Source organism: Harmonia axyridis, chromosome X, assembly GCF_914767665.1.
Source record: "Harmonia axyridis chromosome X, icHarAxyr1.1, whole genome shotgun sequence".
NCBI classification, from domain to species: Eukaryota; Metazoa; Arthropoda; class Insecta; order Coleoptera; family Coccinellidae; genus Harmonia; species Harmonia axyridis.
In genome coordinates this window covers 7,178,216-7,196,798 of record NC_059508.1, presented here as the reverse complement: position 1 = coordinate 7,196,798, position 18,583 = coordinate 7,178,216, and the positions used below count along the sequence as shown (strand labels likewise).

General features: G+C 33.1%; 1 protein-coding gene across 1 annotated transcript; it reads left to right on the top strand.

Annotated features, from left to right (window-relative positions):
• The first annotated feature begins 3,535 nt into the window (after window positions 1-3,535).
• Window positions 3,536-17,607, top strand: LOC123686148. The gene is made up of 2 exons (XM_045626148.1): window positions 3,536-5,415; window positions 17,097-17,607. Exons 1-2 carry the CDS (start codon window positions 3,536-3,538, stop codon window positions 17,605-17,607), a joined length of 2,391 nt encoding a protein of 796 aa, XP_045482104.1.
• The last annotated feature ends 976 nt before the right edge of the window (window positions 17,608-18,583 follow it).

The following is an 18,583-nucleotide window of genomic DNA, read 5'->3' as shown; positions in this document are numbered from 1 at the left end:
CAAAAGCCGAGTTAGCACTAAAACCGTCAACGAACGCCTGTTCATTGGGACAACGAAACTGTACGTTCCATGAATTTCAACTTAAACGAATTTGTTCGTTGGCATAATGAAAAGTACATTGTATCAACGTACGTAAGGTCGATGAACGGCATTCATTGATATTACGAACACTATTTCTTTCAGTGTGATACAACACATGACGATCTTCTCCTATCAGTTTTCGCACAGCATCAATATTTTCGGCACATCGACGTATTTTGGACATCCTTATTTAACTTCTTCCGTGAGTGAACTACGTCCACGTTTGAATTCAGTGTACCAGCGATATATGTATGCAGTGGCTTCAAAAGGAGCTTCATTCGGCAAAAGTTGAATTTAGTTGATAGATGCATTTTTCTCAAATTTGGTACCACGTAGAGAGTCGTAATTTCCATAGGTCGGCAATTTTCACGAGTTTAGTCCATATTTTGGCAGAGATGAAATTTTCAATTTACTGTAAACAACAAAAATTGTGCTCGTACGTCAAAACGTTAGGGGTACTTATAACACAAAAAATGTAAAATTTTACGGTGCCTCTATCAGATTTCACCTGGCCTGGCACTATCAGTGTTGCCAATTATCAATACATAATTAGTACCCCACGTACAGGTTTTTAAACTTGACGAAAAAGTTTATATTCTTGGAAAAGTGAAATTTGTAAGAGCCCATTTTTCGATATGAGTCTTCATTTCCACGCAAAAATCTTAAATTCATACAAATTTCACATTTCTCATAAATCTGTGGACCTTGATATATTGCATCGAAGGCTTTCAAAGTACATAGGTAAGGTCGAATATCGTGTCCCAAGAAGCTACCATTATAATTGCCAGACCCATGTCTACGCTGTTTCATTCAATTTTCCATTATATCCGACAAAAAATCGGAAGAAATTCGATAAAACGATCAACTGGTGGTTGGAACACTAATTAAATGTTCCCTTCTGAAATCTTAGAATTGAGATGATAGCTTCAGCTTATTCTTCTATTGCATAGTTTTTGAAAAAATACCTTATATTTTACAGGATGTACAAATTCGGAATACAAATTAGACATTTCTCTGAAACTCAGACATTTTGATATCGGAAATTTGGTTTAATATCTTTAGGTTATTTTTCTATTGCACAATTCATACAGTTAGGTACAGGTAAACAGTAAGCGAATAACCATCATTCAATTTTCGAATGCCAATTACAGAGCGTGCGGATAACGAAGAAAAATAACCCAATCGAACCAACATTCCAACTACCAAAATACAAGATATTTTCAACTTATGAGATGGATCTAATTCGATTCACTCCCAAGGGAACTCAACGCGAAATATGGAGAAATATTCCCCATAGTAATGTACAGTACATATCGCAAAAAAACTTCGCGATAGGGAATGAAATTCGAATATGAGAGAGAAAAACAATGATGTAGTTTGCTTCGATAACAAGTCACATCATCGCATTGTGCACTTATCTTTTCGAATGCAGTGAACGATTATGCAACCTGAGGCATAAAGAGATGATATTTTTTGCAGGACTTAAATGCAGGAAATAAATAAGAAGATAGAGATTCGAGTTGGAATGGATGATGTCATTGGTACTTTTGCGAATTCTTCCCCAGTTTGGTGATTATCATATTAGCATTGAAATCTATTTTTCGCTTTTGAAAGTTACTTGCCAAACTCACAAAACTGGGCAAAGAATTAATTTTGAATATATCTTCTTGCTAACAATAGTTACATTTTTTTTCTCATTTTCTCAATTTATTTTTGGCTATTCATTGTACAGAAAGGCTGAAAGTATTCTGGTTCACATACTTGTGGACCCTATCTTCCTACAGGGCAGATAGATATTTTTTGTAAATACATTATATGATGGAGTCATCCACACATCGCAGTTCGTACGGCATCTTTTTGTGAGTTTTTTTGGGTGAGTGATACCTCATTTGAAAGGTATTTTCATACTGATTTCAGCACAGTAATTGTTTTTTCATTTTATGCATTAGTTCTCGAAATATTCTCAACTAAGTATTCGAAAATGAAGTGGTGTTTTCATGGCACTTGTAGTGTTTTGTGAAAAATCGACATTTTGAGCTTCAAAACAACCATGACTGTGGCTTCCTTACTAACTAACGCATAAATATTTCGAGAACTAATTGCATAAAATGAAAAAACAATTACTGTGCTGAAATCAGTATAAAAATACCTTTAAATTGAGGTATCACTCACCCCATCTTCCCTATTCAAAAATTGGGGGTGGGGGTTGTAGCAGCAAGGGTTGAAGCGCTATGCGTCCGTAACCTACATCTTAAGTTGTCCCCCTCGAAACAGAAATCGACCTGTCCGAGCATTTCTATCGAAAAACTTTATTTCGTCTGTAATCTCGTCTGTTTCGTTTTCAAATGGCCACCCTGTATACACTTTTGCATGGGATTGAACCATCAGTCGAAACATTTTTTCCAATCAGAAGATGGTACTTCAAAAACATGCGTTTTGGAGGCCTATACCTCATCTTCGGGTGATGAAAATCGTTGTCCACAAAGTTTTTATTCAATATCTGGAAAGAAGTAGAAGTTATTCGGTGCCAAGTTGGGGCTGTAAGGCAGGGACCTATTGATTTGATTTTTGTGTGTCCAAATACTCATTCGTTGCATTTGATTTGTGTGAACTCGTATTGTCATGATGCAAGATGATTCATCGTTTTGGGTTTTTTTTCTCCGAATTCACCGAAAACTTCAGCTTAACAAATTGTTTCATAACAATCTGAATTAACGGTCTTTTGATTTTCAAGAGCCACAATGGCCACATGACCAGTTGTCGTGAAGAAAAACGCCACCATTTGCTTCTTAACGCTTCGAGAACGAACAACTTTCGTTGCCTTTGCTATTTCGAAATCATTTTAACAACAATCGACACGAGCATTTTTTTGAGCATCATTCAAAAAATGTGGAATACAACTTGCACAGAGCTACCGAACACACAAATTTTCGTGCAGAATCTTATGTATGCTAGCACAGCCGTCTTCAACTCAAGCCATGCACAGTAAGAGCGGCAACAATGTCTGAGTGGCCTATAGACCCGAAATGCATCGGGAAGGTCGGGGTTTAAGAAGGAATGGTACCACTTGACTTTTCAGGTCAAAACTTAAAGGGGAATAACTATTCTTAGTTCTTACAGATCACCGATTTGTGTGGGGTTTTCTGATAATTTCTTCAAACAAGTTGCACTTGTTACCGGTTTTGTGTACCGAGTGTGTATTGTTTATAAAGTTCATCTGAGTGTTTGAAATATTGTGATATTGATCAGTTTTAAGTGTGATTCAGTATCAATTCTGTGAATTAGTGCTTGAATTCACATAGTGATCTGGTACAAAGTTTCTGACTCTTCCTGTCTCCCCAGAAAAACATTGAAAATGCCTCGTCGCTGTTGTGTTACAGGTTGTAAGTCCAATTACGACTCACAAAATACGTATGTCTCTATTTTTAAATTTCCTAAGGAACCTGATTCAAGAATGAAATGGATCTCCGCTATACCTCGTAAAAATTGGTCACCTTCCCAAAATTCAGCTGTTTGTTCAGTTCATTTCCAAGAGAATGAAATAATTAGATACGATGTATTCAAACGTAAAGATGGCACGATTGGAAAGAACCTCCTCAGATATCCAAAATTAAATAAAAATGCAGTTCCATCAATTTTTCCAAATTTGCCTGGATATCTTTCTAAACCTTCTGTTTCTGCAAGAAAAACTCCCGATGAAAGGCGTCAAAATTATATTGATTCACATAATGAAATTATTCACCAATTAGAGACTGCAGACATTATTCAAAATTTCGATCAATTGTTAAATGAATATTCTAATAAATTAGAACTTGTTAATTGGATAGTTCACAAAGCGGAAAATAAAATTTATTTCTATCAGTTGAAAGTTCAGGAAAATCAGGATTCGCTTCTGCTTGAAACTCAAATTTCAATTAATGAGAATATGGTTGTTCAAGTTTTTCTGGGTAAAAACAAGTTGAATTTCAATGATTTGAAGTGGATTCTTCCTTTCGATTTGAAATTGAGCAGATGGTCACAATTAGAGAACATTTTGGCAAGATACAAGGAAAACTTTAGAAGTGATACCGACATATTTTTTGAATCATTTAATTATCTCATGGAGAAAAGTTTAAAATATTTGGACCTAGCATTAACTGTATCGTGTGAAAAGAATTTACCGCATTCAAAAAATCTCGAAATTTTAATCGATCAGTTAAAACAAATCACTCTAAAGAAAAATAGATATTCTTCATCGACCATTATTATGGCTTTTCTGATTCATACAACTTCCCACTCCACGTATGAACTTCTGAGAGGTTTTTTCATGTTACCTAATAAAAGATATTTACAGAGAATATCTTCTGGCCTTAATGTTTCCCCAAATAATGATATCCATAACAATAATTATATATCAAATATATTCTCAAATTTAACGCCTAGGGAAAAAGTTGTTGTTCTTTTGATAGACGAAATTTATATAACTCCAAGATTGGACTATCGCTCCAAAAATTTGATTGGCTACGCTGCCAACAGAGATAGTTTGGCAAAAACTGTTTTGGCATTTATGATATCTTCAGCTTTTGGGAATTTTCATGAAATTGTAAAATTAGTTTCAGTTGACAGTATAAGCGGAAGTGAAATTATTCCATTCGCAACTTGTGTAATTGACCAAGTTCAGAAATGTGGGTTTGAAATTTTATGCATAATAACAGATAATTGTAGAATAAACCAAACAATGTTTAAGAAATTGTCCAATTCAAATTTTATTCCCAATCCTTCAAAAACTGGCAAAACTATATTCTTGTCTTATGATTTTGTTCATGTTATGAAAAATATTCGAAACAACTGGTTCAATTTAAAAAATTTAGATAAAACATTTGTTTATCCTGACTTTGAAACAGGTCTTATCAAATATGCCAAATTAAGTGATGTCAGAAAAGTTTACGAAGCTGAAAAAAATTCAATAATTAAGAAAGCATACAAATTGAATTTCAAAACTTTATTCCCAAATAGCTTCGAAAGGCAAAAAGTTTCACTAGTTGACAATTTATTTCACGATACCACAATAGCTGCTTTGAAAGATTTTGGGTTTAACGACACTGCAGACTTCCTGCAGTTGATAAGAAATTGGTGGGATATTGTTAATAATACCAGTGTCATAAAGGGGATCGTTAGGAGAAATGAATTTTCTAAACCGATTTCGAATGAAGATGATGATTATAGAGTTAAGTTTTTGGAGAAATTTGTTGTGTGGATAAATAAATGGCATGATTTAGATTCCAACGGTCATCTCACAAATGATAATTACAAGGCTTTCGTTCAGAGTACTGCTACACTTTTGGATGTAATTAGGTATAGTTTCACAAATTATGACATTGAATATTTTTTACCGGGTAAATTCACCACCGAAAAACTTGAAAAGCGTTTTGGCAATTACAGACTTTTAAATGGTTGTAATTATAATGTATCATTGGATGCAGTTTTGAATGCGGAAAAGAAAATTAGAGTAAAGCGAATATTCAAATGCAATAGATCAACTTTTTCCCTTGACGATATAAAAAAAAACTTTTCTTTAGAAATGAATGGGTCGTGTAGTTTTACTTTTGATGAGGACACATTAAATATCGATAAATTCAATGAAATATTTAATTCTAATTATTTAATCGAGTGTTCTGTAGATGAATCGGCCTCAATTTATATTGCAGGATATGGATCCCATAGTGCTTCCAGAAAATTAGATTGTAATATTTGCTTGTCCCTGGTTGTAGAAGAGAAAGGAAGTTCCGTTGATAGTGAATATTTTGATAGTTTGCAGAGAGGAGGTCTATCAATTCCAACTATTCATGTCAGAATAATTTTTCTCCATATGTGTGCTATTTTCGAGGTGATTTTAAATGATAGTTCCTTAGAATCGAACTTTCTACGAGCGGTTGATCAAAAATATATTCTTTCAAAATTAACATTTCTGAGTATTCAGACAGAATACGCTTTTGAAGAATTTCAAAATACTTGTTTATGTGGAAAGGACTATAAGAAAATTTTATTTCATTTGCTGTCAGTGTTCGCGAATATAATATTAAATGATTATAGAAAAGAGAAGACCAACTCTAACATTGAATCCAAAAAGACCGATTCACCCTCAGATTCATCTAAACACCTCCCTAAAAAAAGAAAATTACAAACTCTCCAGATAGTATGAACAGAGATATATCATTTTATTCATTTATCAACTAGATAAGAGTTTATGTTTTGTAATTTTTATTTCTGGTTGAATACCAATTGTTTTTGGGAAAATAGGGCTACTGGCGAACTACCCATTAAAAAGTAACGCTTCACGGTAGTACCTCCTGGGTGTTGTGGAAACTACCTCTTCTAATAATTTAAAACAAAAAATAAACTGAATTTTCTCCCCAACAATAGTACTTTTCGAATTACTCATGTTTCCTTCAAAGTAGGTATGTTATTATTATATTTCATTCAAAGGAACTACCAAAAGATGTTTCTCAAACGACAGATAGTTTGCCTGGTGGAAACCCAATTCCAGATACCTCAAAAAGTGACAACTTCAAAGGGGTTTATTTACGTCATGAGTATAGGAATTGACATTCATACTTGTTACTTGAACAACCCTTGAAAGATGCTATCCCAATGAACAGACTTTACATAGTGGAAACTCCCACCAGAAAATGTTGAAATTCATGTTTTGTGAGCGGCGAGCGTAAACGTAATATGAACGCTGAAGTCGATGATCTCATAGTAACAAGATATTATTTTCTGATTAGATGTGTTCAATCTATAGAGAAGGGAGGTATTGACAAATAAGCTTTAATTGAATTCTTATGGGTCCGTGAAGTTAGCGAAAAGTTGGAAGCTCTAATTCTGGAAATATGTCAGATAATTAGTGCCTAATTAGTGCCTATTAGTGCAGTGTAAAGTTTAACAAGCACCATTGTATTTTTTGAGAAACTGTCATTTGAAGTGGTTGGTGCTAACTTCGCACCTAGCACCAACATTTTCAAATTGAGAAAAAATTGCTATGCCACTAATCAGTGCTTAATTGGTGCCTATTAGTGCTTTTAGAATCATTTTGAAAAAATAAACAATTTTAAATATATATCGCTGATTATTTCCTTTGGTGCCAACTTCACACTTAGCACTAACATTTTTCATTTACCCAAAAATTTTTGTGCCACTAATTAGTGCTTAATTAGTGCCTATTGGTGCTTTCAGAATCATCATAAAAAATATACTGTTTTCAAGATATTACTGATTATTCTCTTTGGTGCTGACTTCACGATTGGCATCAACATTTTCACAAAGCCCAAAGATTCCTATACAACCAATTAGTGCTTAATTAGTGCCTATTGGCGCTTTTGGAATGGTAATGAAAAATATACCGTTTTCAAGATATTATTAATCATTTCCTTTGGTGCTGACTCCGCACTTGGCACCAACATTTCTAAATCACTCAAAAATTTCTATACCACCAATTAGTGCTTAATTAGAGCCTATTGGTGCTTTTGGAACCATTCTTAAAAAATATGCTGTTTTCAAGATATCGTTGATTATTTATTTATTTTCACCATGTCGCCATCTATGGAGTATTATGGAAGTCATTTTTATTAGTTACCTCTTTATGGCCATCTGCCATTATCGCCAGTATCCAATATATTGAATAAGTTTCATATCATATTTAGCGAAAGGTCAATTTATTGCCGAGAATAACGCATGAAATTTACAACTTCCTATCAATGTATTGAATTAGTTCGTCTAATTATTGTATAGGTATTGTGTAGATGCAAAATATTGAAATAACTGAATTTCGCGCCATTGAAAATCTCCGGATTTGGAAGAATACTGACGTATTCTTATCTCTCTTCATATTAGGAATTATATTTCCTAAAGCGTCATACACACTACATGATCTGAAACATTGTAATCGATTAGTAGATTGATAGATTGATGCTTTCACTTTAGTCGTTTGCGATATTTTGGAACTGTTCAGTTCTAGACTTTTGAACAAATTATTTTGCATTAAGTAAAGATAATACAATATGAAAAATGTTGATGTTTTCAAAGATCTTCATTTTTAACTTCGAATTCGCCCTTATAACGTCCAGATCTTCTCTCCAAGAGTGTGGCACTCAAAAAGGAAGAATTGATTCCTTAACAACTGTAAACATAAAGTATTCTATTCTATTATGTTGGTCTTTTCATGAAGAGAATAAAACCAAGCATTATAACCTATTCTAATTAGATTAGGTTTTTGTACACGTTTTTGGCCAGTTTTCTCTGATTCATCATGCAAGTAGATTCTTTTCCATTAAAACTTTCAGAATATTTCTTTGTGTTATGAAATGAATATGACAAATAATTATAAGAAATGCCGAGAGAAATGCTGTTTAAGTGTTTTGCATCCTTCTTCCGACTCAATACCCAGTGGACGGCATGCAACTCGATTTCAAAGGGATGCCGACAGATTTATTGAATTATGACCTATTTGTTAGCATTCGAAATCGGTATGCACCATTGAGGGAATTTATTGCAGTTAGGTATAATTAGGAAAGGTATGGGTAACCTTTGATGATATTTTTTACTAACAGCAACAGCTGTAGGTCTTTTGTTTGTCATTTAATGCGTTTCATGTGACTACATATAAAATCATGCGCAGAGCGCTAACATGTTTAGTCAAATACTCCAATAATTACACATTCTCGTTATTAGTGATAAAATTCGGTTGGGTAAATATGGCCGGGAGAAAAAGTGCTTTAGATAATAATGCAATCATTGAGAAATTGATTTCTCACAGGGAAAATTTATTTCTTAAACTTGGAACCCTAGTGATGAAGACGAAGACTTGTTTATTTGGCAAAAACATGAAAACAAACCGATTAATAATCTAAATTCGGTTTGTTTGAATATTTTTGATCCAAATAAACAAGTTTGACTCATGAAAATAAAAAATTATGTGATAAAATTTGAAGAACGAGTTGTATTCGGGCAGATTATTTTTTTCAACAATTTAAATGTTCAATATTCTCTTGGACGATGTTACTGAATCGGTTTGTGTTCATTTTTCATTAAACCTCGAAGCTGTCGATAGCGCCATATTCAAAGTAAAATTTTGACGTTTCAATATATACAAGGTATTATCGATGAGGAAGCAGTGTTATCAGTAGTAATACCCCAAGGGCCTTGATAATACCGAGATAATTTCATCATAGAGAATGCTGAAAACGGGTTGCTTGATAATATTATCTATTATCCTTAAGCAATACGCTTGAAGGATTCTCTATGACAAAATTTTGAGGATTTATCAAGGCTTGAGGGGTATTCGATACAATAATTTTTCACTCTGTAGATTTCAAAAAATTTATTGTCAATCTGACGTTTAATAATTATTAATTTTTATTCACTGAAAACACCACATGTAGGGTATTATCGCTGTAATCCATAGGTGATTGGATGAAATTTGACACATGATTCAAAATTAAGTATTTTGATTGGTTACTATAGTTTGTAAAAAATTATCAGTATAATCCCAAATGATTGGCTAGAATAATGCATTGCTATTGATTGAAACCACCAGAATGTCAGATTTTGATATGTGAAAAAAATAATCATCGATGTTTTTCTTTTAATTCCATCTTCCTTCATTTCGGAGAATTTATATGATACGAGAAGGAAAAAAAATAAAAATTCCCCTTTTGAAGAAGGGTTTTGCTTCTGCACTTTGCGATAGTAATAACTTTGCTCTATATGTGAAAGGCTCTGATTCCGTTTGCAATTTTTTCAAATTTCTTTCCCTTTTTTAAAAAAACGGCAGAAAGCGTAGTACTTACAAACTCCGATGTGAGGTTCTTGAGGAAAGTAAATTATTTAAAGGGAGCAAAATGATTAACGGTGTTGTTATAATAGATATTAATTGTAACATTACGTTTATTGCTTAACATATGTTGAAAACTTGTCCTGGTGCAATAGAAACCTCTGTCTGTGATAACTGTTCTGAAATTGTGAAAACCAAAAATATGAATTTGATACCAATACTTGCTGATCATCTTAAGAGAACCGGATTCCAAAGGTTGCAAACATCTATTGATTTATCGCCTCCTTCAAATTTAAAATGTCCCAAATGTTCGAATGCGTTGCATTCCCAAAAAACATACGCTGATTATTTACTAATTGATTCTGATATTTCCAAATCTGTCAGTCTCAGTGAAATCGCCTTGAGTTTGAAAATTAATGATAAAAGTTACTTCCTCAGAGGGGTAGCTGATTTTAAAGCTCCCTGTATTGCCACTGGAATAGGTCATTATAATTCATTCTGCAGGCGAAATGATGGTCAATGGGAGGAATAGAACGACTTGTTGAAAGATTATAACAACGTGAGGAATGACATTGTGGTCAACCCTCATTTATTATTATATACTATTTGAACATCTATTAAAATATTTCGTGCCACTAGTTTTACTTTGAAGATTTTTTATGTAAAAATATTTTTGTTAGGTAGGTATGTTTTGTAATGTCTGTTTTGAGGGGGAGTTACTTTCATTTATAGATTTTTTATATTCAATATTTTTGTTATAGGTATGTTTCCTAATATCTGTTTTCAGAGGGGGTTTATTTCATTCATAGGTTTTTTGTATGAAATATTTTTGGTAGTCTTATTTCCTAATGTCTATTTTAAGTGGAAGTTTATATTATATTTATTTTGTTATTTTTGATAGAAATATCTATATTATTTTCGAAATATATTTTTCGATTATCTTATGAAACAATGCATTTCTGAACATATTTCATACTAAAACATTTCTTAAGTACTAGCGTTGTTTGAATACGTCTGATATGAATATACCCTTCTGTTGATCTTCATTATGATATTATTCAACCGAAGAGAGACTGAACATATAATCAGTTACAATGAAAAATTTAACTATGGCCACTGAATAAGTTTTACGTTTCTTCTCATTGCAACCGATATTTTATTTCTTGAAAATCTAGTAAAACAATTGATAATTTTCAGCTAAGATACAACAACATAAAAAAAATATGTATATCATCGAGTATCTCTGATGAATCAAATTAGCAGTCCACATTAATTGGAGTAGAAAGTGAAAATGACAGCTTTTATATTTTATTTCTATTCCTTATCGGATTCCACAAGATGAAATCTTAGACAACAAAGTAATATGAGAATTTTCATTCAATCAATGTACAAATACTGTATATTCATAATTATCACAATCATGAATGTTGAAAAACAGGTGTCCCTAGTCAAGTGGCGGTCAGTACTGTAAACTGTTATAAAATTTAGTATCAAGATTTCAGGGACGGATTTTTCAGGTCAAAATAAGACTTTTTCCATAAACATGTGTCCGTAAACGTTTCGTTACCGAACTAAGAGCGTTAAAGTTTCAGGATTTTTCTAGTTTTTTTCTTCATAGATCTCTGTTTTTACATATCAAGATAAAGTTTAGAATTTGGGTTACTTTTTGGGATACATCATCCAGTATTATATTTTTTCAATATAATCACTTTTCAAATTTTTGGATGTAACCAATCGTGTATATCTTCTGTGGTTTTTTAATTTTGATCTCACTATATCCTAAGTTGAATATATTCCTACACATAAGTAGACGTACTCTGCTTCGTGAGTATTCTCATTTATTCACTATCCATCATTCCAAAAATGTGTTTCAATTATAAATGTAAACTTCAAATCTGCCGAGTGATTGTAACAAACTACAAAGAGATATTTTTCAGGGGTCTAGCCCTATTTCGCCCCATAAACTCTTTTGTAGTACGCCGCTGGTGGATACTGTCAAATGTATTGAATTCCTTATTTTGTTCATACATCTTTTTGTCCCTTATGATTTTCACATATCTGCGAATGTTATCGAGAAAAAAACTATTTTCTGTAATTTGCACCATTTATTTGAAATTTTCATTGAAAGGTAGGAACCTATATTATCACAGAGAAAGCAAAAGACTTTACGTATTTAGTTCGTGAAATTACAAGTTTCCTTGAACATTGCCTAAAAAATTGAAACCTAGCCTACCAATATTTCGAATTTGATCTTAATATCTCGAAAACTGAAAGAGCTACGAGTATGAAGAAAAATCTTGAAACTTCAACTCTTTATAGTTCGATAACGAAGCGTTTGCAGATGCATGTTTATGAAAAAAGTCTTATTTTGACTTGAAAAATAGGAACCTGAAATCTTGAAACTGAATTTTGAAACAACCTGTATAGGTAACAAAATTTGAAATTGACAGAAATTCTATAAAGACTTTAAAATACCCAATGAAATGTACAGGTATGCCGGCTAGCATTTCCAAACTATCGGAAGATACTAAACGATGAGGATGATTTATTTTGAATGAACAAACAGCAGATGTATACTCATACCCATCATTTAATATCTTCCGACAGTTTCTCAATCCTAGGCGGCAAAACTACCTGTAAATTTTATTTGGCCGTTTTAGTCTATATGAAATTTTTGTCAACTTTCAAATTTTGTTACTTATATAAGTTTGCTTACAAGCTGACTATATAAAAAACTTACATAATGAATTCGTTATTGTCTTTACCATTCGCTAAGTTTGTTATAAATCTAATGCAATCCTACTGGCGAAAGTGCAACAGTGTCAGATGGCCATGAAGAGGTAACTAATAAAAATGACTCCCATAATACGCCATAGATGGCGACATGGTAAAAAAAATAAATAATGAACGATATCTTGAAAACGAAATATTTTTTGAAAATGTTTCCAATAGCACCAATAGGCACTAATTAAACACTTATTGCTGGTATAGAAATTTTTGAGTGATTTGAAAATATTGGTGCCAAGTGCGAAGTCAGCACCAAAGGAAATAATTGGTAATATCTTAAAAACGGTATATTTTTTTATGACCATTCCAAAAGCACCAATAGGCACTAATTAAGCACTAATTGGTGGTATAGGAATCTTTGGGTTTTATGAAAATGTTGGTGCCAAGTGTGAAGTCAGCACCAAAGGGAATAATCAGTAATATCTTGAAAACAGTATATTTATTTATGATGATTCTGAAAGCACCAAAAGGCACTAATCAAGCACTAATCAGAGGCACAAAAATTTTTGGGTAATTAAAAAATGTTGGTGCTAAGTGCGAAGTTGGCACCAAAGGAAATAATCAGCGATATCTTGAAAATGATTTATTTTTTTATAATGATTCTAAAAGCACTAATAGGCACTAATTAGGCACTAATTAGTGGCATAGCAATTTTTCCCCAATTCGAAAATGTTGGTGCTAAGTGCGAAGTTAGCACCAACCACTTCAAATGCCGATTTCTCAAAAAATACAATGGTGTTTGTAGAACTTTACACTGCACTAATAGCAGTGACGGCTCGTCAGGGTCGGCAGGGTCGGCCGGGCCGACCCAAAAATTATCGGGAAATAGAAAATAATTCTAGATATTCAATTCATTCAAACTCAATCGGAGTTATCGATTTCGATATCCAAATTCCCTCGGTAATGAATATTTCCACTCAGAACAGGAAAATATAGCTTATACCGGCTAATATTTTCTTACGGACCCACCTAATATTCGATTTCCAAAGCATCCAGCGTTGTTATTCCCTTTCATAAATTGTAACAAACCACAATCGTAAATGGTTACTTTTCGTAACATCACCCCAAACAGGTTATTCCAGAATTGTACGTAACACCGTAACATTAGGTCTGAAATGTAACACAAATGTTACAATTATACAATTGCAACCCCTGGAATGTCACTGAAAGCATCTCATCACGTTAGGTCGGCCAAGAGCCGATGGCGGAACCAGCGCTACCGAGAGCGCTACGTAAAGGAAAAGATACTACGACATACGCCCAGAATACGACCACTCAATAGAACGGCACAACAATTCGATGTAAGGTCGCTTCCCAATACACAGGGTCGGCTGGCCGGTTATCGTATTGCAGAGCGTCAAGCAGCAACTTTCCACAGTTTATTTCAAATATTTGATAATTAAATGAATGGTTAATTTATGTATTTATTTATATTTTTATTAAATTATGAGACATTATGTCTTAATCAGAAAAGAACTCATTTATGCCGTTCGATAGTAGCTATTGATTTTCAGATCATGAAAATATAATTAATATATTCAAATGAATGGTTAATTATAGGACATTACGTCTCAATCAGAAAAGAACTTATTCATGCCGTTCGATAGTAGTTAGGTATTGATTTTCTGATCATGAAAATATAATTAATATATTCCTAACTTCGAAAACATCCTGATTTCAAAAGTTCTGTAATTTTGAGGGAGAAAATTCGCGAGGAAATAAATAATTCTGCGTGCTTTTCTTGGGAAATAGACGAAACAACGGATGTTAAATGTTTTTGTCAGATGTCAGTAATTTTCCGCTTCGTTCGAGAAGGTAAAATATCCGAACGATTTTGGGGTTTTTTCGATGTTAGTAAAGGTCGAACCGCGAATGATATTTTCAATACCTTGTTGGACAATTTTAAAGATTTCAATTTAGCGACTAAATTAGTAGGTCAAACATATGACGGGGCAGCTGTGATGGCGGGGGAAATTAATGGGTTACAAGCGCGAATAAAAACAATTGCTCCTCAAGCACTATTCACGCACTGTTATGCACATAAATTGAATTTAGTGTTACAAGATTCGACCAAGAAAATCAATGAGTGTAGCGTGTTTTTTTCGAATCTTTCAGGATTTTCGTCGTTTTTCACTAAATCAAGTAAACGCACTAATATTCTAGACGAAATTTGCAAAAAAAGATTACCCTCTAGCTCGGAAACTCATTGGAATTTCAAATCTCGCGCTGTAAAAACAATATTCGATAAGAGAGAAGAATTAATTGAAGTTTTTGATCATATCAGCGACAATTTAGATGAATGGGATGATATTACAATACGTGAAGCTACCGGTCTGAGGAAAATGTTGAATGATTTCGAATTTTTGTTCATTCTCCACTCTTTTAATTTAAGTTATCAGATATAACTTATTGCAACGCCAGAATCACTTCTTTATTATCGACTCTGAAAAAATTTCGCACAGAAGATGAGTATTTCATTCGCTTATATTCAGAAGTAGAAAAACTCCCAGAAGTAATGCCACCGAGTGCTAGACGTCGAAAACGTAAAATAGATTCCGAAATTCAGCTCACGGATAATTCCTCAATGAAACGGCTTTTTTGTGAAATTCTGGTTTAAAGACATTTCATCACTTCATTTTTTGGAACTAATGAATTTTAATAAATTTGATATATACGTTCGTAATTTTCCGGAGTGTGGCCGACCCACATCTCGAGGGCACGAGCCGTCACTGACTAATAGGCACTAATAAGGCACTAATTATTTGACATATTTCCAGAATAAGTGCTTCCAATTTTTCGCTAACTTCACGGACCCAATTCTTATCGATGATTTTCATACGTATTGTATATTATCAAAAATTGCCACTCAGTACATATAGCCTGACAAATTTCTAAAATACACTCTAAAGACCTTGAGTAAATAGCGTAAGCCTACTTAGAAACATTGATTGTAATTTGAATGCATGAATGCAAAAATGAACCGAAATTGAACACATATGTAATTGAATAGTAACGAATATATTTCAGCGTCAAGACGTGAAGACTTACACCTGAAAATGTTCACTGTCTGACGAGGAGTTTCCACTCCTAAAATATTTGTTCATTTGGGATTTTTTTCCACTTATCTGAATAACTTGAATTTCAGCTTTTATACTTATAACGTAATTAGAACCAGATTTTATAGTATAACGTTAGTCTAGGTTCCAAGGGCTCTCTCTATATTTTACAGTATCCACTTTGTGAGCATAAATTTAAAGTTTCTACCCAAAACATTCCATCTATAATACCTAATTGAGTTAACATCTAAACGATTTTAGATGTGTCTGGACTATACCTTGGATCTCGCGTACTTGTCAAAAAGAAACTTTACAAAAAGTTCATTTTCAACAGGTGCATTCGAATATATCATATTCTAATCAATTATATTCCTAAACCTATGAGGCATTTTTTGCGATGCAGTTCTGCCTGAGATTTCATTCTAATAGTGTTTGGTCTGTATGACATTTTTTGAGAAGTTATAAAGGAAGGTCCTTTAAGCTCGACTTTGCGGTTTAAATCGTTTATACGTAAAAGTATAGTCAAGAGTTCGTTTCGCGTATGTGGAATTCAAAAAAGCTTATGACTGGTTGCTAATTACTGAATTAAATGCACTAGGAGTTGAACCTTCACTACTAGATTGGATATTTCATCGTACTAGTGGTATCATTTTGAGAGTTTCATGTTGCGCCGTTCTCTAAGATGAGTTTATTTGGATTCGGGAATTTTACAGGAATCCCCTCTAGGGTCACTTCTATTCTTTGTATCATATTTATCAATGATTCGGGAATTATGATATTAAGTCAGATTGGGATTTCGATTAAATGATGAACTAGTTCCTGGAGAACCATAATTTTCAATGTAAACGCAAATATCATCTAAAATTCGTCAATCCATTTCCGTCCGAAAAAAAGTTTTATCCCACAATTGGATCACCAATGAGGCTTCCAATCAAGTTTGGTTCATCGAAAGATTAATGCAGCACTTTGATAATCTGGATAAAATGAAAACTGTTAATAGCAATTTGTAGCCCAGCACTCTTCAGAACTCGAGAGGTTTTTCCCATAAGCTGTGGTACAACCAATTGTAAGAGTCGAGCAAATGATTGTTTTCATTGGCCAGGCATGTGTAAGCAAATAGAAGATACTATTCTTAATTGTCGAATTTGTCTAACACACCGGGTGTCTCAACAAAGGCAACCCTTAATATACCATGATATACCAAAAATACCCTGGTATAAAATTGGATGTGACATATTATATTTAGGTCATACTATGTATTTACTTGTAACTGATTATTACACGAAATGGGTTGAATTGGTATCGTAAGAAAACAATGCACATTCAAAAGCAGTTGTTAAACATTAAGAATCAATTTTTGGTAGATTGGGTATTCCGGCAATATTAATATCAGATAATGGACCTCAGTTCGATTGTCTGGAATTTAAGAATTTTGCTGAGGTATATGATTTCACACATATAACTGCTAGTCCTAACTACCCTCAATCAAACGGAATGGTAAAGAGACAAAAAGAAACGGTGAAAAAATTGTTTTACAAAGCTTTAGATGAAAAACCAGATTCAAACTTAGTTTTGCTTATGTATAGAAATAGTCTTTTAGAATGTGCATTTTCACTAGCACAGTTATTGATGTCGCGCAATTTGCGAGATATATTACCGACTACTGACAACTATCTGGAGCCTAAATATGTAAAGTTCAAAAAATTTGATGATAAAATAAAACTAGATCAGCAGAAACAGAAAGTAAATTATGATAAAAAGTGTAAAATTCTAAAACCTATTGAAGTCAATGAAAATGTCAGATATCAGGATAAATTTAAAACTAAATGGCAGATCATATATCTTGCAGAAATCAAATGGTTCAACGATTACTAGAAATAGTAGGTTAATTGAAACATTACCAAACTCCTCTGAAAATGAAAATATTTTTCCTGTTGAAAGGGGAGATGGTGATTCTCATATTTCTCCTGATGATATATTTGAAGATTCGATTTCTGATAATACTTTGTATACCTAATACGACAATGCATGGTAGAGTTATAGAGAAACCTGATAGATTTATGTTTTAATTTAAAAAAAAAGGGAGATGTTATGAAGTTGTATTTGTTCTTAGAATAACTTATTGCTTTGATTATATTATATGTTTCTTATATGGAGTGTACCTGCGCATGGACTGATAAATAGAATATGTTCAATAAAGCAGTCTTCCACTAATCGTGTTATGAATGACAACCCTAACCTATAATAGAGATGTGACAACCTCTATCTAAGCTGTGTAGAAGTTCCACATTTTCATCCTTATCAAATTCATAGTTGTTAACTTTGAGATGTTTTCCAAAGGAACTTTTGTCGTTGTAATTTTTATGGATCATTTGGAGGAAATATTATTTAATTTGAGAACTCCCATAATACGTCACATTTTCAAATATTACAGATATGTGGATGATGAAAATCATCATATTTACAGGTGGCACAGATCTTATTTGGGTTTTGTTGGAGTTATTCAACTCACTACATAAAAACATTCATTTTACATTGGAGATACATAAGGAACTACAACGACGAAAGTTCCTTTGGAAAACATCTCAAAGTTAACAACCATGAATTTGATAAGGATGAAAATGTGGAACTTCTACAGAGCTTAGATAGAGGTAACCTGCTTGACTTGATGGTAATATATGACATTGCAAAAAGTTTAAAATTATTTCCTTATAAATGCCATAACACACAAGTGGAATCCCACCTCAGCTATCACCCCATTTTTGAGAGTCTGATATAATATTATTCGTTTTGTCTATTGTTTTTCGGAACGTTGCCGTTGCATATGTCAGATGTCATGTCATTGTTCGAT

Excerpts from the sequence above, each read along its gene's own strand:
- LOC123686148 (XM_045626148.1), top strand. The coding sequence starts at position 3,536 with ATGAAATGGATCTCCGCTATACCTCGTAAAAATTGGTCACCTTCCCAA. Across the intron at positions 5,416-17,096 it reads ACACTTTTGGATGTAATTAG|ATTGGGTATTCCGGCAATAT; the intron begins GTATAGTTTCAC and ends AATTTTTGGTAG.